Source organism: Ammodytes marinus (genome assembly GCF_949987685.1).
Source record: "Ammodytes marinus genome assembly, chromosome: 11".
Lineage (NCBI taxonomy): Eukaryota > Metazoa > Chordata > Actinopteri > Uranoscopiformes > Ammodytidae > Ammodytes > Ammodytes marinus.
This window is the reverse complement of record NC_137215.1, coordinates 20,999,017-21,021,241: the sequence shown is the minus strand read 5'-3', so window position 1 is coordinate 21,021,241 and position 22,225 is coordinate 20,999,017. Positions and strand designations below refer to the sequence as shown.

The 22,225-nt window shown below is 44.1% G+C and overlaps 1 protein-coding gene across 2 annotated transcripts in view; it reads left to right on the top strand.

Annotated features, from left to right (window-relative positions):
* arid4b (AT-rich interaction domain 4B) overlaps window positions 1-22,225 on the top strand; it is a 53,631-nt gene that overhangs the window by 8,751 nt on the left and 22,655 nt on the right. For both annotated transcript variants that reach the window (XM_080036693.1, XM_080036692.1), the window contains exons 3-7: window positions 15,911-16,021; window positions 19,625-19,690; window positions 20,012-20,102; window positions 21,221-21,300; window positions 21,651-21,742. In XM_080036693.1, coding sequence (XP_079892819.1) covers window positions 15,911-16,021; window positions 19,625-19,690; window positions 20,012-20,102; window positions 21,221-21,300; window positions 21,651-21,742 — 440 coding nt within the window. The remainder of the gene's footprint in view (window positions 1-15,910; window positions 16,022-19,624; window positions 19,691-20,011; window positions 20,103-21,220; window positions 21,301-21,650; window positions 21,743-22,225) is intronic.

Here is a 22,225-nt window from a genome sequence, read left to right as displayed (position 1 = left end):
GGGATTCAATGCCAAGCTACAGTTTTTTTTATAACGTGCTTAGGTTTGTTTCCTTCCCTTCCAGTCGCAGGTGTGTTTGGTCACCTTATGCCAAGTCAAATTAGTATGTGTTTAATAAAGCGCGCGTGCCTGGAGAGTGTTTTCCACATCAATGGCACTAGGTGAATAGCCAGAGAGCTGGTCTTGATTGTACCACTGTTGCCATACAGTTGACTGTGGCATGCTCAGGCAGAAGTGCTGCGTGTCTGAGGCCCTTGATAAACACGGTTTTGCTCCTTTTTTTTTTTTTTGCAAGAGTCTTAAATGAGAGCAGCTCTTGTGAGGTGCGTGGCGTTTTAGCTTATTTTGACTTGGTGAGCGGATGTTACGCCTCCCCAAGGCGCAGGAATTCCGCCTCTCTGAGCTAAATCATCTCGATTGGTTGAAAGATAGAAAAAAAAAGAAACGAGTGAGTGTTTTTCTCCAGACATGTGAACACTTATTGGCAATCTCATCCAAAGAATGGAATTTTCTTTCATAGTTTGAGCTGAATGCAGGGAGGTGGAGCTTTATCAGTGGCTACAACACACCGTCCACTGTTTGTTCTGGCATGTGAGCGTGGCAAATGTAAATCTGGTCTCAGCAGTGAGTTATCACCCCCGCCTTGTTAAGTTTGGAAAGTTTGGCAGCCGCAGCTGTCAAGATAACCCAAGCTGCCCTCCCTCCCTCACTCACTCAGTATTATAACTCTTCCTCTAAGAAAAGAAGAAGAAATGATCAGACTCAGAGAAGGGGGAAGCAAAAAGAGATGTGTGTTAATATGACAGGAGGTTGAACAGCGGCGTGCACAGCGGCAGTCCAGCTCTGTGTGTGTTTCAGCCATGACTGACAGGAGAGTTGGTTAGCCAGTGGAAATGGTTTCTGCGTCATGTAAACCTGCGGTGTTGGCACGGACAGCTGGTGCTGTGGCCAGACTGCACTAAAGACTAATGAGGTGTTTATCTGAGAGGTGGGGAGGCTGAAGTGCCCTGGACTCTGCCCCCCGAATCCCATCTATCAGGATCCCACAGACACTGGAGAAGAGGCAACTTGTCCTGGCTTAACTGCCACAGTGTCATGATCGTCTTAACACGGAAGACACAATTTGTCCATCTACTATCAAACATGTTTGCAGCCAGATTGAGTTTTTTTTCAATGGATGATTGTTTGATGTATTAGAATTTGCCTTGTCAGTGATGCGAAAAAATTTAAACATTGCTTTAAGTCAACGTAGCATCCCGATTCCTAACAATTTTTTTTTCTTCTCGAAGCTGGATTGAATTGTTACAGTCGGCAAACCACCCTTCTTATTTTTAGTACAGAGTACTGTATTTTGTTCATCTCATAGTATCAATCGGAAAATCCTATTCGCTTAACAGCCAAACTCTGCATGTTAACTTGGCTGAGAGTCAATGTAGCACCTGTTTGATTAAAGCCACTACGAGTAACATGGCACGTTGGCGTCCCCTTTGGACAAAAGCGGTAGTATTTTTTACGACGCCCGCTGTCGCAAAGCTGTTTTCTAGCTCGTGCCAGGCGTGCGAGTGTGAACTGAGAAGGGCGCAATATAGTGCATGTCCGTGTGTTGAAAGTGTGAGGACTCTTTTCGGCTCTGTGAGAGTGGTTTTGACACTGCATCAACTAATGCCAGTCAGTGCTACACACACCTGATTGCAATGAGTTGATGCAGCAGCGTCACCTAACTACTCTCTTTCACGGAGCTGAAAGATTACGTGTCCTCACAGAAAGCGAATGAACGAGAGTTGGCAGTTAGTATGGATCACGATGAGGTAATGTGTTAGTGTTGTTGATGTAAATAATGACTATTTCAGATAATGGTTATCTGATGATGGTGAAGCAAAGCAAACTTTGTGTTAGTACCAACCGCTCATTCATTTAGGAGTAAACACTGCAGTCTAGTTTCGCTCTCGTGAAATTGTATACACGTTGCTTGGCAACGCCCTCGTCCCGCCCGTAGCCTATATCACTCTCCCTTTTAGCTTTTCTTCATTGCGTTCTTTTTTTTCTTTGATGGTTCAGCCCCGTTATCAGTCATTATGACGACAAATAACTGTCTCAAACAAGGCTCCGGCTCTCAAATCGCGTTGTTGCTCCACACTGAAATCTGCGACCAATACGAATATGTGACCATAGAGCCTGCACGAGCGAACCGAAAATCGGACTGGGTGTGCGACCAGACCAAAAGCAGTAATAAAAACTATATAAAAATGTCTTTCTTTGCACTGATGGTCTTGTTTGCTGTTAAAGGTAATTTATGATTATCAGAAGAAACATGAGGCTGTTTAAAAGATATTTAAATGTTACTCGTAGCCGCTTTAATGGAAAGTGAGGGTTTTCTAGGCAGATCACCAGCCTGCTGATCCAGATAATCTTCACCTCGGCTAATGTCTCATATGATCAGCTTAGTTTGAGGGTCTTGTGCTTAGAGTGTGTGGCCCAACGTTGCTGCATGTTTGGGTTAAAGAGCTTATATGTTTATCATTATTGCTGTTTCACCTGCTACTCCGAAACCCCTTTGTTGATGTGTGTGTGCTGAATTTCCTTTAGTATTATTAGCAGTTGAGTGATGACGCAGATCAGGCATGTCCTGGTCATGTTCATTTGACCTACATAGATACTGATCCCAGCCATTTATTATTGAATATCTTCCAAGTGCAAATCCTCATTGAATATTTATTTCCTAACCTTTAGCTGTACTGCTACTTTTGATGGACCTCCAAGAGTAAACCCAATACAGCTGATGTCCCTGATACAATATGTATAGTGTCCATGGACAGAGAAGTGTTGATGTGAATTGGTTTTAGAAATAAGGAATGAGCAGCATATGGATTACTTATTTTCCTAGCTAGAGCAAAAAGCTAGAGCAAAAAGCAGTTTTGGATCAATGCTAGCCTTTTAGAGGTTGGTCAGGATTATTTATAAAGCCGATACGTTGTTACGAAATGCCCAAATTGGAGCAGTAGAAAATAAAAACTTAATCTGCAAACAGTTGAAACATGTCAAAGGTCTCAAATTCCCAGATGTGGACTTTTTAACATCTCATGTCCTGAAAGTGCTTCGGTCATGGCACAAGCATGTAACACAGAGGCCTGCAGCAGCTGGTCGCATTGATTTAGGTTCTACACCACTGGCATGTTTTTTTTTTAAACCGGATTCCCAATCTGTACACTATTTTTATTTATTTTTCCTCCACATGATAATATGATAATGAAAGTAAATACAATGCATGATAAACCTGGGGCCTATTGCATAAAAGTGGAATAAAGATATCCAGGATGATTGATAAAGCCAGCCTTGACAAAGTCTAGCCTGGGCACTTTGGATCAGTCAGAGTTGCATAAACGCCAATCCAGGATCAAAAGGGGCAGATTTGTCAAGCCAGGTGTAAGTAATTCTGTTAAGTGCCAGCACAGGTTTCAGAAGTAGACCCAGAGATCGAACACAGATTTACTGATGTAAAAATGGAAAAGACGGCCCATTTTCCCACAATGTCTTGCTAGTTTAAACCGTAAGTCAGGGGGCAGTTCATTTCATACAGCAGATGTATTCTCTGCCGACTGATCTTGATGTCCCTGCATTGTTTTATGATAAAATAGTTGACAGTGAGTAGTCTGCAGGTGCATCTAAAAAATTTAATATCATGGAAAGTCCATTCAAAAAGTGAAACTTTCATAGATTCATTACACAAAGTGAAATATGTCAGGCCTTTTTTTGGATGATTGATCATGGAATAAAAAAATCCAGTATCTCAAAATATTACATACAACCAATCAGAAAAAGGATTTATAATACATAAATGTCGACCTTCTGAAAAGTATGTGTAATGAGAAAAGTACCACGTTTATTCTAGATTAATTTCACTTCGTGTAATGAATTTATAGAATATATTTAAGTTTCACTTTTTGAATTCAATTACCAGGGTTCGTACAGATGCTTGAAAGTCTGGAAAATGCTTGATTTTCAATCGAGTGTTTTCAAGGTTTGAAATGTGCTTGAAATCTGAACACTGTGCTGGAAAATGCTGGATTTTCTCTTTATTGACCAGTGTCGTAATTCATCAAATTCTTTCATTTTTTCATTCTGTAAATTAAAAAAAAAATTTGTCGCAATGTTTTCTTCGCCGCCGTCTTGTATGCACGAGTGCAGTTGCTCCCCGTGTTTTCTTTCCTGGGACACGCGCCACACCTGGCGATCGCTCCAGGAATTATCCAGAACCACGAGTCGCTGCTCATGGACCTATTGCTCCCGATACTTCCATATCAGATATCCGTTTCCATTTGGTTATGACGAGGCCCTAATAACGTAAGTTATGAACATAACTATGGATCTATGAGACCGACCGATGACCGTCACTACGGTCTAACCGTGAATGATACCCTCCATTCTACCTATCTTTCGAGACCATAATATCAACAGAGTCGTATGACCGACCTTTAGAGGCGGGCTCGGAGTGCATAAAGCATCCGGGGGAGCACGCCTCTTCCTCCTGCCTGGAACGCCTCAGCCAGTTCCGAGCGACAAGAGATAGTGACGGTCATCGGTCGGTCTCATAGATCCATAGTTATGTTCATAACTTACGATCTATTTCGACCTCCCTCAGACCGTCACTACGGTCTAACCGTGGATGAGTCATATCAACAATGTCGCGAGGAAGAAAATTCCTCGTCATCAGTCCGCTCGGTGGCAGACCTGAGAATAGTGGAGCCCATGGTTGCGGACGCAACATTGACCCTATAAAATCTGGTGAAAGTGCATGGAGTGCTCCATGAAGCAGCCGCACATATATCACCTAGGGCAACTCCTTTTAAAGCTGCCCATGACGTGGCCATACTTCGTGTAGAGTGAGCCACAAGGCCACCAGGCATCGGGAGTCCCTGCGTGGTGTAAGCCTGGGCAATCGTCTCCACCAGCCAGTGGGAAAGACGCTGTTTAGACACTGGGTGGCCCAACTGTCTATCAGCATAACACACAAACAGCTTAGTATGTGACTGCCTCAGTTGCTGAGTACGGCTGACATAAGCCCTCAATGCTCTTACTGGACACAATGTATGAAGAGCAACTCTTCCTTGGCACGCTGGATCAGGGTGAAATGCCTCCAGCTCGATCGCTTGATTAACTGTATCTGGCCTTACCACTTTAGGCAGGAAGCAAGGGTTTGGCCAAAGAGACACCCCTGCGTTCTCGGGCTTCCACCTTAAGCACTCGTCACTAACAGACAGTGCGTGTAGCTCACTCACCCTTTTAGCTGAACATATGGCCAAAAGAAATGCAGTTTTTTGTGCCAAGAACTTTAAACCCGACTGCTCTAGCGGTTCGTATGGGGCAATAGCCAAAGACCTCAACACCAAAGGGAGGTCCCAGGATGGGGCTCTCAAGCTCCTGCTTGGCCGCAGGCGGTTAGCGCCCTTGAGGAACTGAGACACCATGGGGTGCTTTCCCACAGAAAGACCTCCCACTGTCTCGTGAAATACAGAAATAGCGGCAGCATAGACCCTCAGGGTGCTTGCTGCCCTCCCCAGGTCCAGTAGGGACTGCAGGAAGAGGAGCACCAAAGCCACCGGACAGGTGACCGGGTCCAACTCCCTATTTTGGCACCATGACGAAAAGAAATTCCATCTTTGTTGGTAATTGGCTCGTGTAGAAGGTGCCCTGGCATTATTTATCGTCTCCAGGACGGCTTCACTCAAATCCTGAGAGATGGACTGAGGAGGGGCCAGGCCCATAACTGCATCACAGACGGGTTCGGGTGCCAGATTTGGCCCCGTGCCTGAGAAAGAAGGTCTGCCCTGCGGGGCAAGGGCAAGGGTTGACCGTAAACAAGACGGAGGAGGGCCGGGAACCAATGCCTCCCCGGCCAGTGTGGAGCCACTAACAGGACCCTGTAGCACCCCTGGGAAATCCTGTCTAGCACATGGGGTACCAATGGAAGCGGAGGGAAAGCGTATAGTAACCCTTCCGGCCACTCTTGAGACAGTGCATCCAGGCCTAAAGGGCTGCACGGCTGCCTCAGGGAGAACCACCTCTGGCAATGGGTTGTCTCCCTGGAAGCAAATAGATCCACCTGGAGCCTTCCAAAGTGAGTTGACAAGGTCACTACAACCTCTGGGTGTAGTCTCCATTCTCCCGGGAGAGGTCCGGACCTGGAGAGGAGGTCCGCCGCTATGTTCAAGACCCCTGGTATGTAAACCGCCTTGAGTGAGGCCAGGCGTGGGAAGGCCCACGTCAGAAGCCTCTGGGCCATCTTTAGGCAAGAGAGGGACCTTGTGCCGCCCTGATGGTTGATGTTGTACACCGTGGCAGTATTGTCTGTTCTTACAAGGACATGTCTGCCCTGTATGAAGGGAATAAGAGCCTTGAGGCCCAAATAAACTGCCCTTATCTCCAGCACATTGATATGTTCTGTGTCCCAAGGAGGCCCCCAGAGACCCCTCACCGCTCTGCCTTCCCAGACCGCCCCCCAGCCTGACTGGGAAGCATCCGTAGACACTATGGTCCGCCTCGAGGGGAGATTGCCCAAGGGGGCTCCTTGTGTGAGCAACCTGCTGTCCCGCCATGGGCGCAGGGCTCTGAGACATGAGTGTGTTATCCGGAGCTTTACATGCCTGTCCCTGTGTGGGTTTAGGTTGAAAGCATTTAGCCACCGCTGTAGAGGCCGCGCCTTGAGGAGACCCAATGGAATCACCACCACTGCTGCCGAAATCGACCCCAGTAGTCTCTGAAGGTGGATTAGTTCTAGGCGCTTGCCTAGGCGAAAGATGCGCAGGGCCCCCAGAATTTTTGCCACTCTCTGAGGGGTGAGTGATGCCCTCATCGTGAGGGAGTTCAGACATAGTCCTAAGAAGACTGTCTCCTGCCTTGGCATGAGATTGCTCTTCTTCAAGTTGACCTGGAAGCCAAGAGACTGAACGTGGGACAGGACTGTCCCTGTGTCCTGCACTACCTGCTGGCAAGACGGAGCGCAGACCAACCAATCGTCCAGGTACGGCATGATTTTTAAGCCTGCCCTCTGTAGGGGCATCAAGGCAGCTGCCACCACCCTGGTAAATACCCTGGGGGACAGGGAGAGGCCAAATGGGAGGACTTTGAACTCGTAAGCCTGTCCCCGAAAGGCGAAGCGTAGGAACTTCCAATGTTCCTGACAAATAGGGACGTGGAAATAAGCGTCCTTGAGATCGATAGTGGTGAACCACTCCTTTTCCTCTATTGCTTCCATGATGTGCCTTGTGTGCAGCATCTTGAAGGGTAAGGTTTTCATAAAGGCATTTAAGCCCCTGAGGTCCAGAATGGGGCGCAGCCCCCCGTCCTTCTTTGGAACCAGGAAATATATTGAATAAAAGCCAGTGTGCTGTTCGCTGGAACTTACTTTTGCAATTGCTCCTTTTTGTAGCAGTGTGGCGATTTCCTCGGCCAACACATCTGCCTGGACTGGGTCCTTCACGGATGTTATCCGGACCCTGGAAAAAGGTGGGGGCCGCCGCCGAAATTGGAGCCTGTAACCCCTGGCGACTGTTGCCAGTACCCAGGGGTCTGAAACTTTCTGCTCCCAGCTGTCCAGGCGTAGCTGGGAGTGAACCCCGGCGGCTGTCCCACCAATCCTATTCACGACCCTGCCGGGGCCTTTGGCCCCTCGGGGGACGTCTATTTTGGGGAGCCCCTCTTGATGTTGAGTGGGACTGAAACCCCCGCTGCAGTGGTCTTACTTTAGCACCGCTGTAGCCCTGGTTGCCCGGGCTCTGACGTCCGTTACGCACCCAAGGATCCTGACGGCCCTCAGCAGTCTGATATGGTTGCTGCCGGCCAGTAGGTCGCTGCCTTGTCCTCCCAGGGTGAGTGAACGTGCGTTGCACACTCTCCCTGGCACGTGCAGTTTGTTCAGCCTTCTTCAGCACATTCTGGGAGTCTGAATGAAACATTGAGCCCGGCTCCACTGGCATATTGGTGAGCTCGCTCTTAATACTCGCTGGGAGGTTCGTTTGAGCCAACCAGATCTGCCTGCGGGTCATCATGGCTGATGACATAGCCGCCCCCACATCCCGGGTGAGCTGGGAATGGGTGGATAAGGCCGCATCTACCAAGTTCCTGGTATCGCGGTCAGCTGCGCTAAGAGTCTTCCTGATAGCTGCCAGTAGGATAGCCAAAGCATTTCCTGAACAAGCTGCACGAGCAGCTGCATTGTAGGTCCTGCAGACCAAGCGGTCCGTCTTGTCGCACTCCTTTCGTGGACATCGTGGGTCAACTGTGACCTTCTCTGGGCTGAGAGAGGTTAAGGCTGCCATCTCCTTCTCCACCGGAGGCATACCCCCCAGTCCTGTCTCCGACGGGTATTGTGCCTTAGCCACCCTCCTGCAGCCTGTATTAAACTGAGGTGCTTGGCTAGGAGTACTCCAAGCTCCTTTCAGCATCTTGCAGTAGTCTTCTGCTGCTGGAATAGCCACTGAAGGACGGGGTTGTGGAATGCCAGCCCAGACCCCCTCTGTCTGACTTGGGACTTCCACTGGGGTGTCAAGTCCCAGGATCTTGGCAGCACTCAGGACCCTTGAGAACACACTATCTTGACCCGGCTCTTCTGAACACTCATCTGCAGAAGCAGATCCCTCTGGATGGGATGAGCTGAGGCCGTGTGGCTCTGCAGCAAACTCCTGTTGTCCCTCTTCTGCGAAAAGGGAACCCCGGGCATAGAGGGATATAGAGTCCGGGTGGTTGGCTTCTGGCTCCTGGTACGATGACATATGTGCGGAGGATGTTGGACCAGAGGTGTGAGTCTCAGAGATAGCTTCACTCTGAGAGCGAGTTTCAATTCTGCCCACCCTGTCTGTCAGGCCACGAATGGCAGACAAAATTTGCAGCTGTATATCCTCCCGTCCTGCCGCCGCCACCGGGGTGGGGCCTGGACCTTCTGGCTGCAGAGCCCCTCTTGAGGCTCGTCTTTTGCTACGGCCATGGGAATGCTCACGTTGGCGTTTGCGTGATTGGCTGCTCTTAGAGTGGCGGTCCTGTATCCTACCATCGGTGGGAGAAGGAGCACCTGCCGCAGCACCGGGGGGGGGTTCTCCTAACCAAGCCCTCCGAGACCTCTCGTCCAGCGGTAGGTCCAGTGCAGCTGGGCATGGGGACTCCACATCCTCCAAGAGGTGAGCCCTGCCCAAGCATGGGGGACACTCTCTGTGACCATCACGGGGGTCCATGGTCGCTCCACAGGAACGGCATGTCTGGGGGGCCATAGTGCCCAATTTCACCCCAAATGTGTACGCGGACGTACACTGGGGGACAACTAAAGGAACCCGACCATCTGCGCACAGAGGTTAAGGGAAGCTTTAAGTTGATCAGCAGCCTCCTAGCTTAGCTGATTTTTCTCTTTATTCTTTTCTTCTTTTAATGAATCAAATTCACCCACAATGTGTACGCGGACGTACACTGGGGGACAACTAAAGGAACCCGACCTTCTGCGCACAGAGGTTAAGGGAAGCTTTAAGTTGATCAACAGCCTCTTAAATTCACCCACAATGTGTACGCGGACGTACACTGGGGGACAACTAAAGGAACCCGACCTTCTGCGTACAGAGGTTAAGGGAACCTTTAAGTCGATTAACAGCCTCTTAGTTAAGCTGCTTTTTTCTTTCTCTTCTCTTCTTTTCTTTCTTTTCTTTTCTTCTTCTCCTCTATTTTCTTTTTCTTTCTTATTTTTCCCTACAATGGGGAATAAATAAAGAAACCCGTTTTCAGGGAAATTAAGTTGACCATCAAAATCAAAATCAACTCTGAAATAGTACGAATCACCACTCTTGGGACGTACGAGGAAAATATATAAATAAAGCACTTCTAACGCCGGCAGGCAAGGCTTTGTTTATTGCTACTTATTCTTAGTATTTAACAAAAAGTGTATTTCGCCCCAACACTGCTTTTTCCTTGCAGGCTAAGGGGAGAAGCAACAGGTGTTAACAATCAACAACAATCAAACACCATGCGCTACAAAACTACTGGAGACCTTTCGGTGCGCCAATAGTTACAACCTGTAATCACAGGGAAACCAGTTAAACAATCCTCAGGGACACAAGGCACCTGCACAATAATGTGACGGATTACCAGCTTCCTACATTTTCAAACACAACTTACCGGTCTCTCAGATGAGGCGAGAAAGGCAAAGAGGAAGAGGCGTGCTCCCCCGGATGCTTTATGCACTCCGAGCCCGCCTCTAAAGGTCGGTCATACGACTCTGTTGATATTATGGTCTCGAAAGATAGGTAGAATGGAGGGTATCATTCACGGTTAGACCGTAGTGACGGTCTGAGGGAGGTCGAAATAGATCCGACAGGCATAGGCTACTGTACGGTCTGCTTAAAGTACCTCCAGCTGTACACAATGGGGGAATCGGCACTTAGAGTTCCTGCCAAAGGTAAATCAGTTGAGAATTTTTTTTCGTTAAAACGTATCGGACTATGTCACTCTGGTTGACTGTTCAATCATGTTCTTCTTTGCAAGTTACACCAAATCCCGAGTTTGTATGTGTAATTGACTTGTTGATACAAATAAATAGCATGCTAAATTGATGCTCAACACCGTTAGCAATTAGCTGACCAGCTAGTTTTCAATAATGTATTGCTCCAAATTCATGTTGTTAGCTAGATAACGTAAGCTTGGGGGTTACTTCATTGTAACGTGATGTTACACTCATGCGAGGAAATTGAGACCTCCGCGAACGTTTGGAGACAGTTTAGAGACTCCCTCGCGACTGCAGTCTCCAACTTGTCGCAAACAGTCGCAGCCCAGTGAGATACGGGCTTAACAGACATGAGTGCCGTGACTTCCTCTTTCTGAACGCGCATTAACGTTATACTTTGATGTGCACTGTGCATTCGAAGCGTGAGGCGAGCCCCCTCCCTGCACCTTCTCTATGTGTGTTGATAGCGTGCCAAGTTTCCGCTGATAAGAATTGTGTCCCCGCCGGCCGGTGAGCGCGCAATCGCGCATGCATCAAACATATTAACGCTTCAATTTCACTCTAGTAAATTCAGAAGTTCTTTGGATCGTTTTGTACATTGTTTTTGGTACATTTGTTTGAAAATTAGGTTTGCAAAGTTATTAATGGCTCATCCGCCAATAAAAATGCTTTTATTCTTCTGTGTAATTAACTGTATCCTATGTATTGCACATTTATAGCACTTTTCATAACACAAATTAAGGTAGCATAGAGGAGGGAGCCTACTAAAATAAAATATCTGGGTTGGTCCCCAGATGTTTTTATTTTAGTAGGTTGGTTTGCATTGGTGTTGAACTGTTCCCTACTTGTTTTCTTCTTTGAATAAAGCCTAATGCTGCTAGTAAAATACCACCAGCCACTCAACCCTCAATAGTAGACATGATATAGAATAATTACCTTTATTACAGTTTAACCAAATGTTTTAACAATAGGCTACAGGAGATATTTGAAAGCACTACAGTGTTTCCCCTAGAATTGTTTTTAGGCCCGGTGGTAAAAGCTGATAAAGAGTATGCGCGCGGCGTGCGTACCAAATTTGTAGTAGAAATTGACCAAAACTAACTGTATTATGGATGAGCCTCTTTTGACAGCCCGCTACAAATCAGGGCATAGGGTTATGCCTTCACATTCGGTACGTTTGTACATTTTGTGTTTCCCTCATGATTTTTTTAGACTGCTGGGGGAGAATGGACCTTCTAGTGGGGTCTTGGGGCATGCCCCTGCGGAAGAAAACCTTTACCTTTTTAAAGTTAAATGCATCAAACTGGTGCACTTTGAGAAGCTAAATCTGATTTTATTTTTTTTGCTCTGTAAACAGCTGTCATATGTCCTGCCTAAAACAATTTTATGGAATAATTTGGAGACACAAGCCATATAAACTATTGAAGAAAAACACATAGATATGAAAATAAAATACAATAAACACGAAGACCTAATATAGACAGGTATATCCTGTCTAGTATTAATTTCTGGAATAATCTGGATCATGAAACATTTTCTTTAATTTATCAAATATTCATTTAAAATAAATGAATTAACCTAGGCTACACATCATGATTAGCCTATCAATCAAAATGTGTGCAAAATAAGCAACATTTTGTATTCCGACCCATTATATTTCATGTAGCCTAGTTCTCAATTTAAAACATAAAAATAAAGTAGCATTGAAAATACCAAAAAATAAAGCTTGTAGGGCTACTATAGCCTGCTGTTTTCAAGATAACTTGCTGCGCTGTCTCAGCTGTTGATACAGATTGGTTGCCATGGCGACGTAGCAACTTTAACTTTCTAAGTTTTGCTCATCACTTTTTCCTGTTCAACTCCCTGTTACTGAGTCCTAAATATCTCCAGTGTAGCCTATGCCATGGACCTATAAAGGAAGGTTCTTTCTCGTCAGTTTCCCTGTTTGACATGTGAGCTCCGAATGCACACGTGCATCGCGCGGCGTAGCACAGACTAAAAAAAATTTAAAAAAAAAGATAATTTTTTTTTTTACATTTTTTTTTTTTTTTTTTTACATTTTTTTTTTTTTTTTTTGGGCAGCTGTTGGCCTGGCGGGGGGTCCCGTTGGCCTGGCGGGCCCGCCAGGCCTGTATAATGGTAGGGGAAACACTGCACTACACATGCATTGTAGGCTATTCAATTAAATTTGTGTCAGCGGAACCGTGAATGTTCTCCTTTTTTTCATTAAAATGAATGCAGAAAAGGCACACATTGCTTCATAAAAATTCACCAGAATGCAGGAAATTAAGTGTTTAATGCTCAAAGATTTTTGGGGGGGACCCCCAGACCTCCACTTCTAATGTGTCCACACCCAATGTTTACTTAAAACTTGTCCTACGACTTTGCAATTCATGAGTTTATTTTAATAAGATTTTTGATGTTTTATCACATTTTCCAATTGTCTTTATTTCTGATTTATTATAAACAATATGTAAACTTGCAGGACACTAGCAAAAATAATTGGCTGGGAGAGAGGACACTGCAGCAGCACTGATATAGAGTGACAATATGCTCCATCTCATGTGATATTGCTCAAGTATAGTCATGTTGTTATTAACCTGATAGATGGTCATTTTTGGCATATGAACTAAACTGATAAAGGTCTCCTTAGGGCCATACTGCAATTTGGTGATTGTCCATACACATTATATTATGAACACTCCCATTCTACAGATAAGGCAATGTATGAAATCATAAGCATTTATTTATATACTGTATATATTTAAAGCTTCGGCTTCCTTGAAAAAGTTGACATTGTATCTTGAAAGTGCTGGAAAAGTGCTTGAATTTTACTCTTAAAAAGCTGTACGAACCCTGAATTACAGAAAAAAGGAATTTCTCATTGATATTAAATTTTGTTTTAGATGCACCTCGATATAGTTATAAGTACAAAGTGAATTCATTTGACCCACATATGCAACGGCATCTGCCATCGATAATCAATTGTATAAATATAGCCTGCAATATGAACAGACTATCACATAAATTATTATAATTTATAATTAAGTTCAGGTTCTTTCAAAGGTGTTTTATTAAATGTCAGTAACAAAGAAATTGCAGCACAATGGATACACATTTTTTCCCCTTTTTTTTACCCCGAACACACCCCACCCACATCCCACCCTCACACCCAACCACACGAAATACACACACCAAAAAACAAACTACCAACATGAAACAAAAACATAAAGAAATAAAATTGAATTAAATAAAAGAGGGAAGGGGGTAGCTACTCTTCTATTGTTGTTGGTTTTTTAAAATAATTTAGGAAGGGGCGCCAAATATAATTTATCATTAAAGAGTCAAGGGCCTGAAAAAACGATTTGGGGAGAAAGATGGGGAGACATTGGAATAGATATAGGAACTTTGGGAGTAATGTCATTTTAATTGAATTTATTCTACCTATGAGAGAAAGCCAGAGGAGACCACTTCGATAATATTTGCTTCGCCTGATCCAATAATTTGAGGAAGTTCGATTTAAATAGGTTTTTAAACTTTCTGGTAAAACATACCCCAAGGTAACTCAGATGAACTGTCACCACTTTGAGTGGGAGAGCTGTATAATCAAGTTTAAGAGCTTCTTTATTAATCGGAAAGAGTTCGCTCTTACTCAAGTTAAGTTTATAGCCAGAAAACTGACTAAAGACCTCCAACACAGAAAGTGCCTCTGGTAAAGAGGTGGCTGGCTTGGCGATAAATGGTTCAGGTTAAGTAAAAAATAACTATTTAACTAAATGACAATGCAGTCTTTTATGTGGTACCTTAAAACAGGCTAATGAAAATAAAGCAGTACACAGAAGATAATGGAATAACTGTTAAACACCTTGATTTCAGATCGGAGTGACAGCTGACTGAGCCAATCAGGCAACAGAATAAGTTTATCTCCATGGTAACTTATGTCCCTCCGCTTTTATGCAACCGGATCATGGCTAACGCAAGCCAGGATAACCGAAATATCCTAGGTGTCAAGGTCTCAGGGAAAGACAGACAAGAACCCAATTGCAGGACACAGGAAACAGTTCAGATTCAAAAATAGATTTTAATGAAGTGAATGACAAACCAGGTAGTAAGACAGCGTGGCAAACAAGTCCAGTTGGGGCAGGCAAAAGGGAAAGTCCAAAGACAGGTCGAAACACGAACAGGCAAGCAGGATCGGAACACAGGATGAAATCCGAAAGCTGGGTGAACACACTAGGACATCAGACAATCTGGCAACTGACTGAGGGAACTGAACAAAGATATATACTGGGGCTGATTAACTGATGAGGAGCAGGTGAGTGTGGGGCAGACCAGGTGAATGTAATTAACAGGGAGTGCAGAGCAGGAGGGAGTGGCCGGGTCTGAAATGACATGAGAGTTAGAAAGGAAACCAGGAAAACAGACATATGAAAACAAACTAAATACTGGCTGAAGTTGTGACACTAGGTTAATCACTTATCTTAGTTTTATGCAACAGGCCCCTGGACACGGATGCTAGGATTTGTTTATGTATGTGATTTGCATCTCCTAAAGTGAGGTTGTAAGAAAACTAAAATGAAAGTTGACGCATCTTATTGAGTCTTGTAAGTTACTGACTGTGTAATTGTATGAAATCTAATATGCATAACCGGTTTGGAGAGAAAACAAATTCAGAGTGCTAGAAGTCAGAACAGAGCCTTCTTGCGGTAGTGAACTTTGTGTTAAATAATTTTGATTTCCTGTTTCAATGCACTGCTAAGAAAAGGAACATTTGCAGTTGTGAACACTAGTAACTAGAAGATGAGGTAAAGTTTTCCTCAAGTATTGGGTGAAGCACAAACATGTCATGTTGCATTCGGTCTTGATGTGTCCCTTCAGCAGGACGCCTGGTCCACTTTGTGTCTTATTCTAGAAAGATATTGAATCACACCAATTAGTCTAGGCCCTTTCCTGAGCCTCGGTGAAAACACCCCTTTTGGTAAAAAGACTAAAAAATCACGCTGCATGAAACCACAATCATGGTTTAGCCCCCATCCACACACAGAAAGTCTGTTCTCCCTGTGTACTCTACCCTCTGCAAATCTGTTTTTGAAAGGGGAGGGGGAAATGATAAACATCCAGTGATGACACAAGATGGTGCTATGTGTTTGGGATAGCTTCTTCTTTGCTGTTATCAAAGCGGTAGTGAAGTGGCCGTTTTTGTTTGCTCCCCTCAGAGACTTGTTTTTCCAATACCCAGAGCAGATGGCATGTGTTTTACATGGATGGTTCACTGAGCCCGGGCGGGTTTTGAGTTGCCGGCCCACGCTATGTGATGCTCGTATGCGTGTCCATCTGCAGCTGCCTTAGCTTTGAGAATACACCTGTCTCAGTAAGCTATATAAATAAAGCCTATAATTCATGTTTTCTTTCTCTTTCTTCTTCTCTCCTCAGACACTGGATGAGCCACCCTACTTGACAGTAGGGACGGATGTGAGTGCCAAGTACCGAGGGGCATTCTGTGAGGCCAAGATTAAGACCGCCAAGAGGCTAGTCAAGGCCAAGGTAAGTTACGTTTAAACGTGCTCATGATCCATGGCCACATAAAATGTTTCCTATAGAGACCGGGGTTGTTGGGATATTCAGAAAGTCTTCATATTAGATTTAATTAAAGGTGGAGTCAGCAATTCTGGAGAATATTTGTTGTCATAATCACTTTTTTGTCAAAATCAGTTAATATCTCCTCACATTCTACTATCTGTCTGAACAGTGTGTGTGTGACTCTACGCTGTAAAAAAGATCAAGTGTTAATACACAGCCTAGGCTCTGTAAAAGGACATGTTGCAATAGCTAAGGTGGACCCCTTTTGATTACATACCTGTTTGGTGCTAGGCTAGAGTATTGTATTGTCAGGTGTTTTTCCAGCACACACACAGTAAACACAGGTTGGGGATCATGAGGAGATATTCACTGATTTATAAAAAAAGAAAAAAACATTTTGACAACAATCATACTCCAGAATCGCTGACTCCACCCTTTAAATTATTTATTTGTCTCTGATGTTGCCAAAAGTCCATCTTTGTAGCTTTCATGCTAGAGTTCCACCTCTTGGTTAAGGTTGTTAGTACTGCTCATACAGCTGAAACACTGATCAGGGGGGCCCGTGCTGTGACAGATGCCAGGGTCTGGTCTAGCCCACCAGGTACCCATCAAGTCCTCAGGCGGCCCTCTTGCCCACGGCTTTAAGTCTGCATTCCCCATTGCCTTCATGCCTTGCTGATGAAGGCATGGCGTGGTGCACACACACAGTACAGTATCCCATTTCCCGGTGGGGCCGGAGCATCTGGATAATACAATAGAGACAGATCGCTTGTCTCTCGTTTGGCTCGAGTGTGTGGGAGGAAAACAAAGATTGGATGCTGGCTTTTTCACTGTCCATGCACTGTAGACACACTGGCTTAAATCATCTAATTATGTGCCAGTTTGTTCCATTGACAAGGGACAAATAACATGACACAATACTTCCTGAGATGTTCTTAGATAAAATACTGTGGGCTATAGTGCAGCTCATGGGACGGTCTCAGCCCATAAATGAATTACCATACTAATCGGCCTAGCAGGGTTTTTAATTTTTTCTTGTGGGTGGCCGTTGATGTGAACGTGCCTGTTACACAAACGCTGAAACATGGCAATTATTCAGTGGTTGAGGAGACTACTGAATATGCCAGTGTAATGAATTCCTCTTAAGCTCTTTGGCTCATTAATCTCTGTCTGCTTGTTAAACAAAGTGGATGGTTTGCAGCATATGGCGCTGGTGTCTTGTGAGTGAATTTAAAAAGCGTTGTGTGACATTCTTATTTATGATGATGATCTGTACTAGAAGGAGGGGGGGGATAAAAAGAAATCAATTAGCACCATGTCGGTGTTGTTTTTCTTTGTGACAGTATTAACACACACATGATCACTCATGACTGACCCTATGGCACTGAGCTGCACGACTGTGTGTTCATAGTACATGCTAGATTATAGGATTAGATTTCACTGCATAATGCAAATAAAGGATTGCAAAGGTGCATACGGCCGGAGTTAGAAATGTTTCCGCTTGAGCAAAAGCATTGATCAGCATCACTGAAAATGTGCCGCTGTTAGCCAAATATGCAATTGGTGTCCCTTGGTGCCAAATGTGCAATTATCCATTAAAATAACAGTGTAGACAACAACAAGAGAAGACTTTAATTCAGTGGGAAGAGACTAGGAGTAGAAAGGACTGTCACCCACACAGTCGGTGCCTCTAGTTAGCTGGAGTCATATCCTACTGCTGTTTATGGCCAATAGACAAAGTGTCACGTTTGCTTGAATACATTGAGTTCACCTCATTATGATATCAAGTAAACAGAAACGTGAGAGCCTAACAAATTACTACAATAACAATAACTGACAAATGTGCTCACAACGAGCCAATTTGAATCTACTAGAGGGAAAACATGCTGCAGCAGCTCGGTAACGCTTTAAGGCATATCTTGTTGTAATAAAATAAAAGCAACTGTGGCACACTGTTTAATCAGGAATACGGTTTCATATCTTATTCCGATATGCGTTGCTATTTTGAATCGGTTGGTTGTACAGTTTACAGACCTGCAGGAAGAACTGAGCTCACAGTTAGGAGGTTGTGTGGATGGACAGTTGTCGTTGACGTTCCCTAGCTGAGGCTTTGGACAGAGAGTTGACCCTCCCCCCTGTCTGTGGAGAGAGCCTTTATTTCAGCAGGCGAGAGTGTTATCACTTCCATGCTGCCTCAGGAAGCTTTTTGTTCCTCTTAACTCTATGAGCTGACAGTTCAACAGCATCTCAGAGTGTATATTTCTTTCATTCATTGTGTTGATCCTGCCTTCACAGCGGGACTTTGATTGCTGTCTCGGCTGCTCTGCTGTTGTTATATTTGTAGCTGACTGGAGGGAGCCTCGTCTTAAGTGTGCTACCTTGTTTTACTGAGACGCATATAATTCTGCCCTCGCTTGATGTTAGATTTCTAAACTAATATCAGAAGTTAATGAACGTGAAAGCAGTTTGCCAATTATGATTATGTTACTGTTTTTCTCGCACATGTTCTCAACAATTGCGCTGATTTCCCTTAGGAGACATAAAGCAGGGATCCTGTGCTTGTGGCTGCTTAGACAATTCACACGTATGTGCTCGTTGGAAAATATGTGACAGTAAATGTGTGTGTGTGTGTGTGTGTGTGTGTATGTATGTGCGTGCGTGTTTGCTTGCGTGTTTGCTTGCCTGGCCCTTTTTGTCACCCAGTGTTGCCAGGTCTCCATGCATGAAGATTACCACCGCGTGATCAGATTATGATCTTCCGTGGCTCACTTAGGGAAGGCTGCAGATGCGGGGGGCAGGGGGTCAGTTAATATATCCCTTGACATTCACAACAGAAATCCACCACAGTTGGCGCCAACAGATGTGGTGCAGTTGCTTATTTGGGGGGGGGGGGGGGGGGGGTCAGTCACTCAACGCTGCCAGAAATGAGCCATAGTATTAAATATACACACACACATGTGCCGCCCTGCTGATGCCACTACGAAGTCTTAACTGGTGTGTTATAGGGCTGCACATACTGTATAATTGAAATCTGACCTCCTGCAATTTTGAAATCGCAAGCAAGGGTGCAATATTATGTGTGTCAAACTTGAATTCTAATTTAACTCTTGGCATGATGCAGATGTACTACCTACATATTTTATTCTACAGACTTCAGAAAACATACTTGTTCGGTATAGATTTAAACAAAAATCACACCATAATAATTTTAATATATTTTTCAATGAAAATGAGAATACAGATGTAAAATTGATCATTCCCTTTAAATTGCAATATCAGTCACAATAATCACATTTTCATATTTATTCTAAATTGTGCAGCCCTAGTGCATTATCACAAACTACCTGTCTCGCTGAGCAAGTATGGGGTGAAAGAGTCCATGGTTGTAATGGGTGTGTGTGTGTGTGTGTGTGTGTGGTAGTTATAAAGTCCAGCAGCGTATGTGGGCATGTACGGTTGCCTCTGTGAAGAGGGACTTTAATGCGGCCTCGGTCAGGCCTTTGGGGAATTGTTTGTTTATCCTTGTCTCTGATTCTCCTCCCCCATTGCTTCTGCCCCGTTCCCCAGGTGACCTTTAAACCGGAGCTGTCCACGGCTGAAGTTCATGATGAAAACATCAAAGGACCTCTAAAGGTAAGGCAGGAAAGATGGGGGGATACCGATTGTTTCCCTCTGCCAGCTGGGACAATGTCCTAACACTCATATTGTGTTATTATTTACCCTCTATTGTGTTATCCTTTTTATTGTCTCAGGCTGTAATACCAAAGTGAGTGTAGAAAAAGCACAAGTGAATCGATCAATGGAGCATCGGCTTTGCAACTTAACTTCAGTCGATTATGATTCTTGTAGCAGCTATAGGATTGCTTCCATTAGTTCATAACACATCATTAGTTTAAACATAAGTAGCATATTAGGATGCCTAATAACTGTGGTGCGTGTGCGTGCGTTCCACAGGTGGGTGCCGTTGTAGAGGTGAAGAATCAGGATGGAGTTTACCAGGAAGCCACAATCAATAAGCTGACTGACGCAAGCATATATACTGTTGGTAAGTCAATAACAATCTGTCTGTTTTCCCTCCTCACTCAAAGTCTTGTACAGCTAGCTTGTAAAAAAAGAAGAGATCATTTCCAAAGGGATTTCAGGGTTTGTTATTCCCCTTGCCTAAGCATTGTGTTCAAAGTTGCATCTATCTGCAATGGATTCCTGAGAAAAGGCAAATAATTAATGCTCAGTTTACTCAAAGCAAGGAAGCTACTAGCTTTAGAGGTTGAGCTAGCTAGACTCTTATGCTGAGTCAACATAATATTATAAAACAATCATAAAACAAGGAAGCAGTGACGATAAATGACGATAACTTATTATTATTGATTAGTAGGCCTTTTTTATTTTCCAAATGATTAATACACCGCAAAACACACCGTTTGGAATTTACATTTGCATGTAATAGAGTAAAGCAACACATTCATGTAATTGAGCAACACATTGGTGACTTTTTTTGCTTGCAATTTGTAACTTGACGTCCATCAGGAAGGAGTCACTGCATTGGATAATCCAAAGTATACAGAGTAGACAGCTGCTCACATCTGAAGTCTCTCTAAAATGGGCCCACAGGGGTTTCCCTTTATCTCGAAAACAGTCTCGTCTTGGCCACATTACCATTCTTTTTTGCTTCATCAGTGAGAAAACTAAAACATGAGTCGAGTACATTTGGGCAATGAATAATGGACTGTCTGCTGAAAATGAAAAGAAAAGTTCCTTGAGTATCTTTCTCATTATGTTATATGTTGTTATTATATCATTGTTATTTGAACCAGAAGTTAGTGAGTGGAGATTTAATAAAGACAGACTTGGTATCAGCTGTCACATGAATAAAACCAGTAATCCCTCAGTCGCTGTCCCGCATCTCTTTTATTCTACCTTTCTATCCACTCTCTGTCTGGCAGAGGGTCCTTGATGCTCTAAGAAAGCTTTGAGCTGGACGTCTATGCCTTAAAGGACTAGCATACTTAGTTGGGTTTTCTGTTGTTGTTTTTTTTTTACATATCTTAAATCAAATGGACGGCGTTGCAACTGAGGTGAGGGGTTTATTGAGTGCTTGAGTGTGCGTCGGTGGACTCCTGGCCTACAAACAGCAGCCTAATCATTTGTTTCTGGTCTCCGCAGTGTTTGACGATGGCGATGAGAAGACCCTGAGGCGCTCATCTCTCTGCCTGAAAGGAAAGCGTCACTTTGCTGAGAGCGAGGCAAGTACAGTGTCCTGACCTGCACTTTTCTAATCCCATTTTATCTTTCTGCTTTCTAGGGAAAAACAATTATTCCTAGTTTTACCTTTCCTTTTATCTGTGTTCAGGGTGCTCAAATTATAACTCTGCCCATGAATGAGCCGTTGTGGTTGTTGTAATAATTACATGAAACATCAAATGATTTCACAGAGATGGTTTTGCTAAATGTAAATTGTGTGTTTAAGTGCTGGGTAAATCCCTCCGTTTTTAGCTGATTAGATCCCACGAGGAGAATTTCCCTCCAAGTATAGAGGATTAATCTTTTTGTGTGAGAAAATTATACTGATGTTGTTCCTCGACTCCTTTCACAGACACTCGACAGACTCCCTCTCACCAACCCTGAACACTTTGGCACACCAGTCATCGGCAAGAAGGGCAACCGCGGCCGACGGTCAAACCCCATGTGAGTACCATCCTCCGTCTCTCAGTGCATACTATGCAGGGCTCTAATCAAACTTAATGCTGTACTATGTAAGATTTTCATTTTAAAGGTGCTCAGAGGAAATTTTAGATCTTGTTAATCCTTGTACCCCCTTTGGACAAAAGCGGTATTGTTTTTACTACGCCAGATGTAGTTCCTGGGTGAGTGTACCCATGACAAAGGCATTAACAAAAACTATATAAAAATAGCATTCTTTGCACTGATGGTCTTGTTTGCTGTTACATGTCATTTATGATCATCAGAGGAAAAAATAGACTTTTAGAAATATTTAAAAGTTCCTCACATCACCTTTTTTTATTTATTATTACAATCGCGCCAATATCACGCATGCACTTGGAAAGTAACGTGAAATTGGAAATGTACTTACTAGCGACAGAGAGAGAGAGAGAGAGAGAAAAAAACAAAACACGCTTTGGATAACTCTTCTGCTTACTATTTAGACAT